The sequence below is a fragment of the Lactuca saligna genome, chromosome 3, assembly GCF_052625555.1.
Source record: "Lactuca saligna cultivar CGN05327 chromosome 3, ASM5262555v1, whole genome shotgun sequence".
NCBI lineage: Eukaryota > Viridiplantae > Streptophyta > Magnoliopsida > Asterales > Asteraceae > Lactuca > Lactuca saligna.
In genome coordinates this window covers 41,926,777-41,941,453 of record NC_136419.1, presented here as the reverse complement: position 1 = coordinate 41,941,453, position 14,677 = coordinate 41,926,777, and the positions used below count along the sequence as shown (strand labels likewise).

General features: G+C 36.8%; 2 protein-coding genes across 2 annotated transcripts; one reads left to right on the top strand and one right to left on the bottom strand.

Moving 5' to 3' along the window:
* Positions 1 to 1,251: 1,251 nt before the first annotated feature.
* On the top strand, positions 1,252 to 4,621 carry LOC145035988 (amino acid permease 4-like). The gene is made up of 8 exons (XM_078984480.1): positions 1,252 to 1,383; positions 1,462 to 1,597; positions 1,692 to 1,925; positions 2,016 to 2,109; positions 2,288 to 2,502; positions 3,294 to 3,451; positions 3,583 to 3,810; positions 4,102 to 4,621. Exons 1-8 carry the CDS (start codon positions 1,336 to 1,338, stop codon positions 4,525 to 4,527), a joined length of 1,539 nt encoding a protein of 512 aa, XP_078840606.1. The 5' UTR covers positions 1,252 to 1,335; the 3' UTR covers positions 4,528 to 4,621.
* Positions 4,622 to 4,714: 93 nt separating this feature from the next.
* LOC145035989 (protein EARLY-RESPONSIVE TO DEHYDRATION 7, chloroplastic-like) lies at positions 4,715 to 6,516 on the bottom strand. Its single transcript, XM_078984481.1, has 4 exons — positions 5,535 to 6,516; positions 5,282 to 5,448; positions 5,102 to 5,186; positions 4,715 to 5,003 (listed from the first exon to the last, which is right to left on the bottom strand). Exons 1-4 carry the CDS (start codon positions 6,398 to 6,400, stop codon positions 4,811 to 4,813), a joined length of 1,311 nt encoding a protein of 436 aa, XP_078840607.1. The 5' UTR covers positions 6,401 to 6,516; the 3' UTR covers positions 4,715 to 4,810.
* Between the last annotated feature and the right edge of the window lie 8,161 nt (positions 6,517 to 14,677).

Below are 14,677 nucleotides of genomic sequence, written 5' to 3'. Positions count from 1 at the left end.
TTCTTTTCTAATTAATACATTAAATTCATTATTATTCTAATTTCGGTACTAATTCTTTATTTTCAAACCCTTTTTTCTAAATAATCAAAAGTTTAAGTTTAAGTTTAAGACCTAAACCAACAATGCAAAATTAATAAAAAAATATATAAAAAATAACTTTTTTATAATAATTTAAAAGTTCCAATATAATATTAAATATAGAACCTATCTCGAGGTTTTAAAATAATTTAATAATTAATGTTTAAATATAATGTTAAATATTTAAATTCATTTAAAACCTCTGGATATATTCTATTAAAATATCGTAATCATAAAATATGCCTATAAAAATTGATTAAGCGATTCATAATTTATAAAAATTATAAATCAATAAATAAGTTTATTTTTATTTAAAAATTTACTTATTTTTATTTAAAAGTAATAAATGTTAAGATATAAGGTTAAAATGTATGGATATATTCTATTAAAATATCATTTTCATAAAATAGGTCTATATAAATTGATTAGCCGTTCGTAATTAATTAAAAATAAATATAAATCAAAAAACAAGTTTATTTTTATTTTCATATACAGGATAGTGACTATTGAGATGATGTAATTTTAATATTTATATATGTTATATTTTATTTAAAATAATCAAAATATTTTATAATACATTAGTGTTAAAATTATTAATTCAAAGTTAGTAAGCAGTAACAATGATATTTTTTTTTAAACAACATACTCATAAATACGCACCAAAGCGCGATAAACATAACTTCACAATGTTGTTATTAAAAAATATATCATTGTTATAATACATTCGCCTATTTTTGTAAATACAATCTCACATATGCCATTAACCTACTAGAATTTTATTTATGTTACCGTTTTCTCTATTAAAAGTTATTTCAAATCTATATACGCACCAAAGCGCGATAAACATATCTTAGTTCCCTTACGAAATTCAATCACAAACACATGCACAGGTTTGAACTGGATTTTTTGTAAGACCATTGCCGCGTGCCCGCGTTTGTATCTAAAAAGAGAAACCAGAAAATCTGTAAAACAAAATTTATTATTTTTTAGGGGATTATTATTTAAATATCTACTTTACATTCTTTTTGAAGAAAATATAACATATAAACCAGCTTGATAACAATGATGCTATCAATAATTAATTCTACATCTAAGCAAATTATAATAAATTTAAAAGTTTTTTTTTTTTTGTCTCGATCACTATTTCTGTAACTTTTTAAGCTTTCATATACCTTTCTCCTATAAATCCCCACCTCAGTTTCTCTCAAACCTTCACCAAAATCTTTCTCTCTTTCTCCCTTCATCAATCTCTTCACAATGTTGCCAAGAAGTAGAACCATGCCATCAAGAATCATTCATGGAGTTGTAAGTTCAATATAAATATGTATATAATTACATGGTATTTATTTCTTTTTACTTGAAATAATTTATTTATATTGTTAGGTCGAAGAACGACACGATATCATGCACTATTGGAAAGTTGATGATCGAACTAATGCTAGCACCGAGACCCAAGCCATGAACATCGAAGACAATTATTCAAAGAGTTTCGATGATGATGGTCGTTTAAAGCGTACAGGTAAATATCGTATATTAATTAATCTATAATTAACCATGTCTAAAAGTTCACTAAATTTTCAAGGGCTTATCATGATTTTCTCGTGAATTATAAGGTACTTTTTGGACCGCGTCATCACATATCATCACCGCAGTGATCGGGTCAGGAGTCTTATCCTTGGCATGGGCCGTCGGGCAACTCGGTTGGGTTGCTGGACCGACCATTATGATATTGTTTGCTTTAGTTATTCTGTATACTTCTAATTTGTTGTCCCAGTGTTATAGGTCTGGTGACCCAGTCACCGGACCTAGAAGCTATACCTACATGGAGGCTGTAAAAGCTCATCTAGGTACAAATCATTGTAGCATTATATTTACATAAATTGAAAGCATGAATGATAAGAATTGAGAATTTAATCATATCTTGATTGTTTTTGTAGGAGGGCGTAAAGTGAAAGTATGTGGCATGATACAATACATCAATTTATTTGGGGTTGCAATTGGCTACACAATCGCAGCCTCGGTTAGCATGATGTAAGCCATTATTGCACTTATATTTAAAAAGTATGTGAACATAAGAAATCAAACTTGACCACTAATAGATTTGTTTAAAAATGTTGGATTTTCTTGACCTAATGATTGATTTTTACTGGATATTAAGATAGATTATAAGAGTTTTATAGTAAAGTTATCGAAATTATATTCATTTCAGGGCGATAAAAAGATCAAATTGTTTTCACAAAAGCCATGGAAAGGACCCATGCCATATGTCAAGCAATGGATACATGATAACATTTGGGATTATAGAAATACTTTTTTCCCAGATTCCAGATTTCGATCAAGTATGGTGGCTTTCCATCGTTGCAGCTATTATGTCATTCACTTACTCTTTTATCGGTCTTGCACTTGGGATTGCAGAAACGACAGGTATGTATGTATGTATAGGGTTTTAATTTATTGACGTTTATATATATAGAAAAGAAGAACCTTTATCTTTTTCTCATTTTATCTTGTCCCCTAAAATACACACAAGCATATAAAGGGGCTTTATATGATGATAAAAACGATCATGATATTTGTTGGTAGCTTGAAATATTGTGGTTATGGTAGGATCAATGATTGATGTCCTAAGCCTAACTCAATGATAAAATATAAAAAAAAATATATACTAAGACCCGAACTAATCATTATGTTCAAGATTCACTTAGATACTCCTTATAAGGGTTTCTAGTCCAGCAATATAAGAAATTAGAAATCATCAAGTGTTGTCTTTCCTGTTCGAGATTAAGGGTTCAAGTTCCATTTAGGATATAAGTGGAATTAAGAGTAGCTTACGAGTATATATAATTTATCAGTTCCAAAAAAAAAAAAAAAAAAAAGTTGCTTAGCAGAATGAAAAAGGAAAAGAAAACTTTGGCTCTATGGAGAATTTCAAGTTATAGATCATTTGATAATTCACGCTTCATTCTTGTGATTGCCTACCATTTAAAAAGAAATGATAAAAATTCCTTCAAGTCATAATTTAGTTCAAATTAAAAGAGAGGATAGTGAATGATGACGAGAAGTTCATGAGAATCTTTCTTTTTCTAGAACATTTTAGTTGCAAATATCTTTATCTTATCTTTATATATTAATGAATTGTATCAGTATTACAAAGTGTATAAAGATGATGGTGATACTTATAATATAAATATTGTGTATGATTTTTTTTTTTGTAGAAAATAAAGAAATCAAAGGGAGTTTGACTGGGATAAGCATAGGAACATTAACTCATGCCGGCACAGTGACTGCAACACAAAAGTTATGGAGGAGCTTTCAAGCATTAGGAGCTATTGCTTTCGCATATTCATATTCCATTATTCTCATTGAAATTCAGGTAAAAATCAGATAATTTTCTTTCTAAAAATCTATTAATATGTTACTCCTATGTAAATAATATTAATATATATCGATCACATATTGCAATAGAAATAATATACTTATTAATATTTTTTTTAAATTCTATAGGACACAATTAAAGCACCTCCGGCTGAATATAAGACGATGAAAAAGGCGACTTATTTAAGTATTTTTGTGACGACGGCATTTTATATGCTTTGTGGGTGTATGGGGTATGCTGCTTTTGGAGATGAGGCCCCAGGGAATCTCTTAACCGGGTTCGGGTTTTATGACCCGTATTGGCTACTTGACATAGCCAATATCGCTATTGTAGTGCATCTCGTTGGTGCTTATCAGGTACTAATATTCAAATCTCTATTTCATGATTAAAGCAGTTTACCTTTTGAGTTATTGCGTACGCATATACCATTTTTATTGTAAAGACAAAAACACAACACTATTCAATGACAAATGATCAATTTAATTAAAGAAAGATATCTACGTACATATTTTACATTTGCATGTCTACAAAATGCATGGTTTCTTTCTTAATCTTTCCTAAACAATGATCATTTTTATGATAGTTTCATTTGTAATGATGTTATAACACGTTAGCATTATTGTTACTGACGTTGTAAAAACATTTAGGTTTATTGCCAACCATTATTTGCATTCGTGGAGAAATGGAGTGCACAAAGATGGTCGAATAGTGATTTTGTAACAGCGGAATATGACCTCCCAATTCCCTTTTATGGGATTTTTCATGTCAACTTTTTTCGTGTTGTGTGGAGAACTATTTTTGTCAATGTTACCACTGTCATAGCAATGCTAATGCCTTTCTTTAACGATGTAGTTGGACTACTAGGAGCCTTAGGGTTTTGGCCATTGACAGTTTACTTCCCTATTGAAATGTATATGTCTCAAAAGAAGATCAAAAAATGGTCAACCCAATGGATCGGGTTTCAAATACTTAGTTTCGGGTGCCTTTTGGTTTCTGTAGCAGCGGCTGTTGGATCCGTTGCAGGAGTTGTGTTAGATTTGAAGACTTACAAGCCATTCAAGACCAGTTATTGATCAATAACATGTTTGATGATATATATGGAATCTCTAAACTTGTATCCAAATTATAGATTTCTACAAGAGCTTTAATCGACAACTTTTAATGTTATTACTTTTTGTTTTGTATAAGCTAGTTTATAAATTTTTCAAAACTCGTATCATCAAACGTAACCTATAAAATTACATATTGTAATCAAGATAATAACAAAAAATGATTTCCTTAATTAGGATAAACAAAAAGGAAATGAATCAAAACAAATTATCACATAAATATTAACACCAAAAACTTTTATAACTTCTATGTATTCGACTTAGATTTTGATTTAGATGATTTCGACTGTAACACTGCAGCTTTCACAAGTGTTGTTGGCTTAATTGCACTCTTTGGGTTAAGTGCTTTTCGTAGTTTAAACACAGCCCAAGCTGTGCCTATCGCATGCCCTGCTGCACCCATTCCTTCATGTGTAACTTCTGCTGCATCTTCTCCATGCCTTCATCACCAATTCCCATCAATTAGTTCAAGAAATTTATATTGATTTCTTTATATTACAACAGAATTGTATTTTGATTATATGAGAAAGTGTGTTACCTGTGCGAAACGTAGTCAGTTGTGACAGTTGATGTTGTGGACATCACGTTTCTCCCTGCAACTTCAAGGGATTCACATACTTTATCTGCGATCGAAAACGCAGAAACAGAATTAAGAAATGATTCGAGAATTATTTATGGAAAGAAAAGTAATGATTTAAGAAGGGAGACAATGACATACTGAAACCATCCAAAGACGCGAGAATTATTTCACCAGGGATAAAGTTGAAGAGCTTCTTGCCGGGTTTGGAGTTCACGACGGAGCCTGTGATGAATCCGGATACCTTCACAACACCAGAGAGAATTCCGGTTGCTACGCCTTCTGACATTTTTGTCAATCTCTTAACCCTGAAACGAAATGAAATTGAATAGATTCGGAATTAGAAGTGTTTCGATGGATAAAAGTAATGTAGTAGAAGAAAACAAGATGATACCTCTTCACTCTCTTCAAAGCTTTTGGACTAACTTCAGATTTTGAACCAGGTTTCGTCCTCTTCTTCAAAAACTCGTTTCCCCATTTTAATCGATCCACGGTCACATCTCCACACCACAAAATCCCCTTGATTAACTGACCTGATCCCGCAGCAATCATCCTCGCAACAGACCCACTGTAATCCTCAACATTTGGCGCCAACGTTGTCCAATACGCCGCGGCTTTAGCCTCCGCAGAACCACCATTATCCACCGCTACCGCTGCCGACACACTCCTTTTGACCTCTTTCACCGAAAACGCACTGTACTCCTCTAAAACCCGATCGAACTCCTCTAACTCCTTCTCCAGACCTTTACCCGAAATCGTTAGCCCGTAATTTAACAAACTCTCAGATTCGAAATCCGAATCGTTTCCGGATTTTGTATCGGAAGGCACGCGAAGAGTGAAGAAATAGTGTGATCCGTCTAATTTCACGGCGGCTTCGTCTTTCGCGAGCGGCCATTGAATTACGTCGCCGATACGTGCTAGGACAGCGACGATAGTGTTCCCTTGACGGAGACGGATTATTTCTAATTCCCCGGAAGCAAGTTCGATGCTCTGTTGCACGTCGATTAAGTGGATGATTGAACCTGGGATTTTGATAACAACTTCCTCAGATGATTCGAATGGCGACAGTAGTTGTGGAGCGTAAGACTGATGGGTGTCAACCAACAGATCTTCGTGGATATCATTCGTATCAATAGTTGGGTATAGAGACGGAGCAGAAGGAGAATAGGATGATGATGAATAAGAATATGTTGAGGCTGGGTGTGATTGAATTACTTCTGGATACAGATTTCTAGGGTTTTTCAGGTTTTGCGATGCCATTTTTGATCAAATAAATTACCAGGGGGATACAGATTTGGGGGATTTTTATGAAGACGGAGTCTTAGAAATTAAGAAACTGCAATCGCGTAGACGAGTGGGAAAACGAGTAAGGTGCGTGGCCCAACAGCACGACTTTCTCCCTCCTTTGAAACAATTAGTTTAATTATTTTACTATTAAAAATAACTACATAAATCGTGGATGTGGTTTGGTCAATTGTCGTACAATCAGTTTCTGTCATTAATTATTTTGGCTAATTCAATCGTTCAATTTGTTTATTGTACCCTCTTATATTTATGAGTAGTATTTATCTAGTTTAGTCTTTGGGGCTGTTTGTGTTGTTTGTTTTTTGTGTGTAGATCTGTGCAACTATTTTTGTCTGTGCCGTACAGACATATGTTCTCGTAGACATATGGAGTGCACAACCAGCACCATCGCCACCACCACCACCACCTCCACCTACCACATCCATCATTATTATCAACACCACTGTCACACCCCCAAACCAAGGATGGCGGAAACGTCCGGGGGTGGAGGACTTCATGTAGAGTATCACAACAATGAGTATAATAGTGCTCAAAGTAATTACAACCGACACAAATATAATTGAAAACGTTACATCAAAGCACATGTTTACATGATTCACATCAATTACATTATAATACAAAATGAACTGTTTGACGATTTATCGTCCCATCCTCAAAACGTTGTTGATTTCCTGTTTTCACTGAATTCCTGAGAATACAAGTAGTTTTGAAAAGTGTCAACACAAAGGTTGGTGAGTTCATAAGAGATTTCGTTGGAAAAGTAAATCGTTTTCCTTGTAAAAGCGTTAGAATATGTATCCAGAAAACCCGATATTTTCTTTAAAATCTGCGTAATGTAGTCTTGTGACTGAAGACCAAAATGTATAAGTAACCTTTCTTATTAATAGAAAATATTATGCACTTAAATGGACATGGACGCGTTTGAATTAAATGAAATTTCTGTATGTTCTCATGTTCGTTAATACTTTATATATATGTAGTCCTAAATTAGAGGACCGAGAAATAACAAGTATTGACCATACTTAAAAGTATAAATGTGATTTCAAATGATGTGTAGTCGTAACTACCAAAACCAAAAGTTTACAGTAATATCTGTACTCATAGAGATAAAAAGGTGATTTTAAATCGACATAAAACTCGTTTAGGTTTTAAAAATAAAATCCCGTAAACTTATGGATTGTTATATCCCTATGTGAGTCGCTATAATCATACTATGACTATGTGAACCTGCCACGACGTTCTCAATGTCGCGAAAAATAAAATGACATTTGTCACCCGTAGACCTGCAGGTCCAACTGTAGCTAGCAGCAAGGTGTGGGGTGTCAAACCCAATATAGATCTATATACAAGTATCACGTTCTCCCTCAAGGAGATTCTGATTATAACTACCAGGAATTATATCCCGCACTCGGACGTACGAGGAGAGAGAGAGAGAGTCTCACAATATAGGTTAACAAGTTTACGTGAAATGTGTGTGAATATAAATATTTCGTGTATGAATGTACCCTTCTTGTACGAGTGCGTTGAGTGATGTATCATAAACTATACCTATTATAGTTTATCTAAAATGTATGTAATATGTATGAACTCTTTTATGGAAATGTATTAGTGTTATAAATATATTCAAACTATACTTTTTATAGTTAAATAATACGTGTTCCAAAATGAATGAATAATATTTAATATGAATGTCTTAGTTTCAGTTCATAATGATAAACTAACAACGAAACACATTCAAATATTAAAACTTATGATTATACACTTTGCTCAACATAATACAAAGTGTTATGATATTTACATGATGTTGGCTAACTTTAGCCATTCTGCCCTGTTTTTGGAAAAATCATAGAAAAATCATACGAAGTCAGAAAACTAGATCCGTAAATTCTGAGAGTTCACAAAACGTGTCTAGTTTACTCATAATTTTTATCACGATTTTTAATGACCTCCAACTTGGGTGAAAAAGTCCAAAATCACAGACTGGTCCGGATTGTTGTTTGAAATGATAGGCAGTTTTGTAAAAATCACCATAAATTGTAGAAAAATCGTATGGAGATGTGCAAGTAGCCATTTTAAAGCTAAAAACTTGAACTATTTTCACCTTGTACAGTTTTGAAAACAAAAATGTTTAAGATGCCCAAAACAGTCCGTGAATGGAGTTGAACTTTTCTGATGAAGGCTGTTAGAAAATTTTAGTTATGTTCTTAGTGTTTTAACTTGTATTCCCCCCCCCCCCCCCTGAAAACTTGAGAAAACATGAAAATGTAGGGGTATGAACTCACCTTAAGTGATTTCAGTAGGTAAGTGTTGAAGAAGAGAAGTGTTCAACCCAAGAACACTTGAAGAATCACTTGAAGATTCGAAGATCTAACACAATTATGAGAGAGTTTGTTTAAGATATCCATGATTTGAGTGGAAATAAGTGAGATAATCATAAAGAGAATGGATTATGCTTACCAAATGTGGAGGAAAAACTCAAGATCAGCCCTTGAATCTCGAATTTCTAGAGAGAGAAAGTGAGAGAGGAAAGAGTTTGATCTTCTTGTGAAATGAGAGCAAATGAGAGAAGTGAGGAGAGAGGATGAATATTTAGCTCTCAAAAACGTGGGAAAGAGTGATAATTGAGTGGAAAGGACATTGATGTGACCTAGGTAAGGTGGGGAGGTGTGGCTGGTCATAGAGTGGGTGTGGGAGTGGTTGCTTGTGTCATAAGGTAAAGCAAAGTCAACACTCCACCTCTTTGTACTTTACCCACTTGCTTTCATTATTTAAATAAAGATTTTTATGAAAATATGATTAAATTGTGAATATTTAGGGTTTATTATGTTAAAATATGATTTTGGGTGAAAATCCCGCGTTAAAATAATTAAAAACGGGCCTTAAACGCAAAACTACGCGAAAACCGGGAGAAAATGAGTTCCCAGCGAGACCTCTCGGTCCTAGGCCGAGGTTCGGTCCCTAGGCCGAGACTCGGTCCATGCTGAGGTTTGTAGCCGGAAACGAATAGAGGGAAACGAAGGGGCGAGGAGGTGAGAAACGAGAAGGCGCGAACCAGAAGTGAGAGGCGAGGCGAGGGTTCGGTCCGGCGATGAAAGGCGAGAAGTCAGAACCGAACGGACTGTAGTGAACAGTACCTTCGGTTCGGTTAGTGAACAGTACCTTCGGTTCGGTTAGTGAACAGTACCTTCGGTTCGGTTTCGGTTCCTTGCTCTCGGGTTCGGTTCCTTGCTCTCGGGTTCGGTTCCTCATGGGCGAGGTTCGGCCCTGAGAGGACCTTCGGCTCAGGAGGGTTCGGCTCCTCCTTGCTCTTGGTCCCGAAGAGGACCTTCGGGTCCTAAGAGGCTTCTCTCTTCTCGAGAGGTTTCGGTTCCTAATGTCCATTTTTCTCGTTTTTACCCCGTTTTAAGCCGTTTTTGACCCGGTTAAGGGTCGGAATGACCCGAATGATTCCAACAAGTTACGGGAAACTTTTGAGAGAGATTTGGGAGAGATTTCTCACACTTGGAGAGATTTGGGAGAGATTTGACATTCTTGGAAAGATTTCTCATACACAGAGATATTTGCGAGAGTTTTCACATACTTGGAGAGATTTGGGAGAGATTTGACATTCTTGGAGAGATTTCTCATACAGAGAGATATTTGAGAGAGATTTCACATAATTGGAGAGATTTGGGAGAGATTTGACATTCTTGGAGAGATTTCTAATACAGAGAGATATTTGAGAGAGATTTCACATACTTAGAGGGATTTGGGAGAGATTTGACATTCTTGGAGAGATTTCTAATACAGAGAGATATTTGAGAGATATTTCACATACTTAGAGGGATTTGGGAGGGATTTGACATTCTTGGAGAGATTTGACATAGAGAGAGATAGAGTGAAAACGATTGAGAGAGGATCCATGTGTGACAATTGTGAGTGTCCGGCATCGCAATGCATGGTTTGTAAACCCTGTTAAGCCTTGTTTAAGGATCTTACACACTCCCGATGAGTATGCATCATTGCTTTATCGGTTTGGCTCGCCACGTACTACAGTTTTAGGTTAAGGAGATCTAGATGTTCGCACTTTTTGTTTTATGATTTCTCACTAGAATAGAAGTTATGTAGAAGTTTCTTAGTGTGAATCTTAGTACTCATGGGCAAATTGAGTCAAATGGTTTGACTTGCTGACTTTAGTTGACTTTGACTTGACCGAAATTTGACGGTTGTCACATCATCCCCCCGTTAGAGGGAATTTCGTCCCGAAATTTGAATTTAGGCGAGGAGTAGGCATGAATAATCAAGCCGAGAAGTGAGGATACTTCCAAATCGACTGACTCACGCGCTCCCATGTGACTCTAGGTCCTTGGTTAGTATTCCAACGAACTTTTACTAATGGGAAGTGGCGTTGTTTCATCCGCTTGACCTCGATCCGTGGTCACCATGGTTCTTCTAAGAAGGTGAGGCTCTTGTGGAACTTGATCTCGTCGAAGGGAATTGCAAGAGTCTCATCGGATAGATTCTTCTTGTAAATTTGGGACGTGTTGGGTAGGGTGTACTTTACTAAGCTCGCGGGAGTAGATTGAAGTAGTGAGTTACAGGACTGATTCTGACAAGAATCTCGAAAGACACAATTATTTGGGGTATTGGCTTTCCATGCTTTCCGAAGCGTACTAAGCCTTCCCAGAGTGAGTGTCTCTAGAGGAATTTCGTCGGTTATACCGGTGTTCTAAAGGTTTCTTCTTCTTGTTTCTCTTCCTGTCAAGGGTTGCTCCCTTTAGGGTCAAAGTTGGGAGGGGGTTCGTATTTTTCGAGAAGTTCCGAAGGAATTAAGACGGTAGGTCAGCAAGACCCAGAATTTTTGGCGTATTTCTGCTAACGCCTTCGATGCTGATTGTTTCTCAACGGTTTTGATCAATTGAAAGGGTCCTCATGAATTTCCACCTTGGTAACGATGTGTCTTGCGAATTGAACTCCTCAATTCCAAAACTCGTATCTAGAGAACTTCGGGTAATACTTCTCTGATCGTAATGCTTTCGTGGTTTGTTTTAACTGTTCTCCTTGGTTTCCTTCTTACTACGAGGGTAGATAAGTAAGTCATTTGTAATGACGATGATGAACTGATCCTAGCAAGAAGGGTATATCCTATTTATTACGTTCATGACTCCAACGAGTGGTTTGGTCCTATCCGAGGGTTATCACTACGAACTTTCAGCGTCTGCATCGAAATTGGAGGATTGTTCTCGGATATCCTTCTTCAATACTCGTGACTGGTGATATTCAGATCTTAGGTCCAATTCCTGAAGGGTACCTCGTTTCTTGAGGTTGGTCGGCCTATTCGTCAATGCGAGGCAGATAGTAAAGGTTTCTATTAGAGATGTTGTCGGGGCCTCTGAAATCAATGGAACTGTGAGCAATTTGTCTTTCTAATTTGAAGAATAATACGAGAGCTTTTCAGGGTGAGAAACTTGGTTCTTCAATTTCATTGTTGAGTAGTTCGACAGGTTTGACCTGACAGCTCTTGTAGCTCGGTAGGAAGTATGTGGGTTTGGTTCACTCGACTATGACTTTTTCAATGGCAGGACATTTACTCGTCCTTCTGGGCAACCTTAGTCCGAAGCTCATGGCAGGACTCGTACCATATCTGTCCCAAGCTTCTATGCTTGAATCTTGTCTGATACATGCGTGACATTCCCGAAGGTCTCCTGTAAATACATGTGATAAGGCTTCGGGAAGTATGACACTCCTCTGGTTCATGTTTTAGAGTTCCACAGCGAGAGATGACCCAAAGGTCCGTACTGGATGTTTATGAGAGACGATAGTTTCGATATTCAGGGGTTAGGCGAAAGGCCCTTTTGTAGTCGTTTAACTAGGAAGACAAGGGCAATATCAATCAAAATTGGAATACGACAACACTATCTTTTTTTTTTTTAGATAACATGAGATAGTTGTATTCGAAGGAAGAGATCACTAGAGTGATAGAGTGTCCTGTATTTCTTTTCTGTGTGTTCCGTTTTGTTTGATGTTATGATTATTGTAGATGATTCATACCACAGTGTCTAGCACTGGTAGTGGGTGTGTTTTCGATAGCCAGTAATGATACTTGATATCATGATTCCTGACAGGTCTCCTTACGATCGAGCGGTATATGATTGTCGTATGTAAATTGACATCGTGAAATTTATCGAGTGGGTGACCCTACTCAACCCCTAATACTAGACATGGAATCGGAGTCAGGATGGAATTATCTATTTCAAGACTTAAGTATTTTGATTTTAAATTAACCCCGATGTATGGACAAGGTCATTACAACTTACAAGTAATGCTCCTAAGGTCACATATGAATGTCTTTGGTTTGATTTGTATGAGAGAGAAAATATTTTAGCTACTTTTTAGAAGGAAGGTTACTTTAGTAAGCGTACCAAATTCATTACAAACATATAGTACTTAAACGTATTGTCGTCGGGAACATTACAAAAGTCCTAACATGGTTCCCTTTGCTCCTGTTGGTATGTTCATCACATTCCTACTGTTCCTTCGTCGTTCTTCTCAGTTGGACATTCTCTCTTGAAGTGTCCCGTTTCACCGCATAGGTAGCATACTGGGCCTACCTTGGTGCAGTTGATTGAAGGGAGGTGATGGGCCGAGGCCCTACAGAAACGAACGGTATGCCCTTTCCTGTTTTTTACAGTGCATCTCCCGGCAAGCCCCATGGTGGTGAAAGCCACATTTGTTGCACTTTGGGAGTGATCCCTCATATGGTCTGGCAGGCATTTGGGTGGCAGACCCCGAGGCTAGTGTCGAGGCATTTGTCATGACTGTTGTTGTAATGGTAGAGGCCGCCTTAGGCTGTTGTCTTTTAGTGTATCCCTTTGATTGGTGGCGCTTTTTCATGTCCCAAAACTTTCTCTTCTTGTTCGAAGGTTCGTGGCCTGATGAATTTTTGCTGGTAGGTACCCATTGGTGTCCCTGATTGTTACCACAATTTGTATTGTAAGTATCGCTTCCACCCTTGTTGATGTTGTTAGTATTGAAATGCACCATGACGGCTGCCACGGCTGCCGTGACTGCAGCTTGAAATGTAGCAGCGTCTATCTGAAGTGTTGGCGTCTTGCTAGTTGGTTTGTTGCCTCTTGGTGAAGACATAGCTCTGTTTCATGACGAAAAATGACTTCGTTAGTGGAAATGATTGTCTTAAGTGCATCCTTACAATTTATATTTACGCATATAAATTTTTGCACATTACTGTACTATCCTTAGTGTCTCTACTAACGCTCCCGAGATAGAGTTATGGCAGTAGGTAGGAGTAGGTTTCATACGGACGTTAAGCTTTACTCCTCTTAGAATCATGTTTGTCCGAACACACTTGGATGAGGAAGTTTTGAGGGGGTCCGGTGCATTAGTGCTGGTATGATCGCACCCATAGGTCTATGAAGAAGAAACTTCTCAACAAATGCTTAAAGGTGAGACGATAATGAGTTTCTAGGATGGCTATATGTCGCGAGTTTTCTAACTAAGTTTATCTCATATCGATTTGTATCAATGTTCAGTTGTTTAGGGTGTTCTGAAAACAATTTATAACGAGATTCTTTGTATAATAAACTCATGTATTTTTAGTAGTTCTGTTTCCAAGCGAAACCTTATACTTGACCCAAGCTAGGTCCTTATCACGACCTATTGATGTATGCTTAGTTATATAATTAAGGCTAGATAGTCCTTCGAGTCTGTTAGGTACATCCTAAACCCATCCTGTTAATATGACTCATGGTTTCAGTGAAAATTTTGACCTCGATGCAGGTCTACATCACATTTGTGCATGGGCGGTTTTGATAGTAGATAGATTTCTTGATTAATATGATCACTTAATTTGTAGTGTCGTGATTTTACTTACAATAGAGTAGCACCAACGCATACTTATGGAGCTAATTTACTAGGTCTGGTGAGCGGCATGAACTCTACTTACGATGATCCATCCCTTATGATGCCTGAGGCAAGGTCGATGCAATTTTTGTAGCTTTGCCAATCAACGCTTGGCTACAATCATCCTTTCCTTGAATGATGTGTGTCCTACCCTGTTACTCTCTTTCCTCTTCACGATGGCGATAAGGTCCTAAAAAGAGAGTTGGTCTCGGGAATAGTAGTACAATTCTGAGTCACCGGTACATGAGATGGTGGGGTCTATAGTAGTGCGCAGTTTTCTGAACTCAGATTGTAGTCTTCTTGTTTTAATCCCCGATGATCGCGATCCGCCGG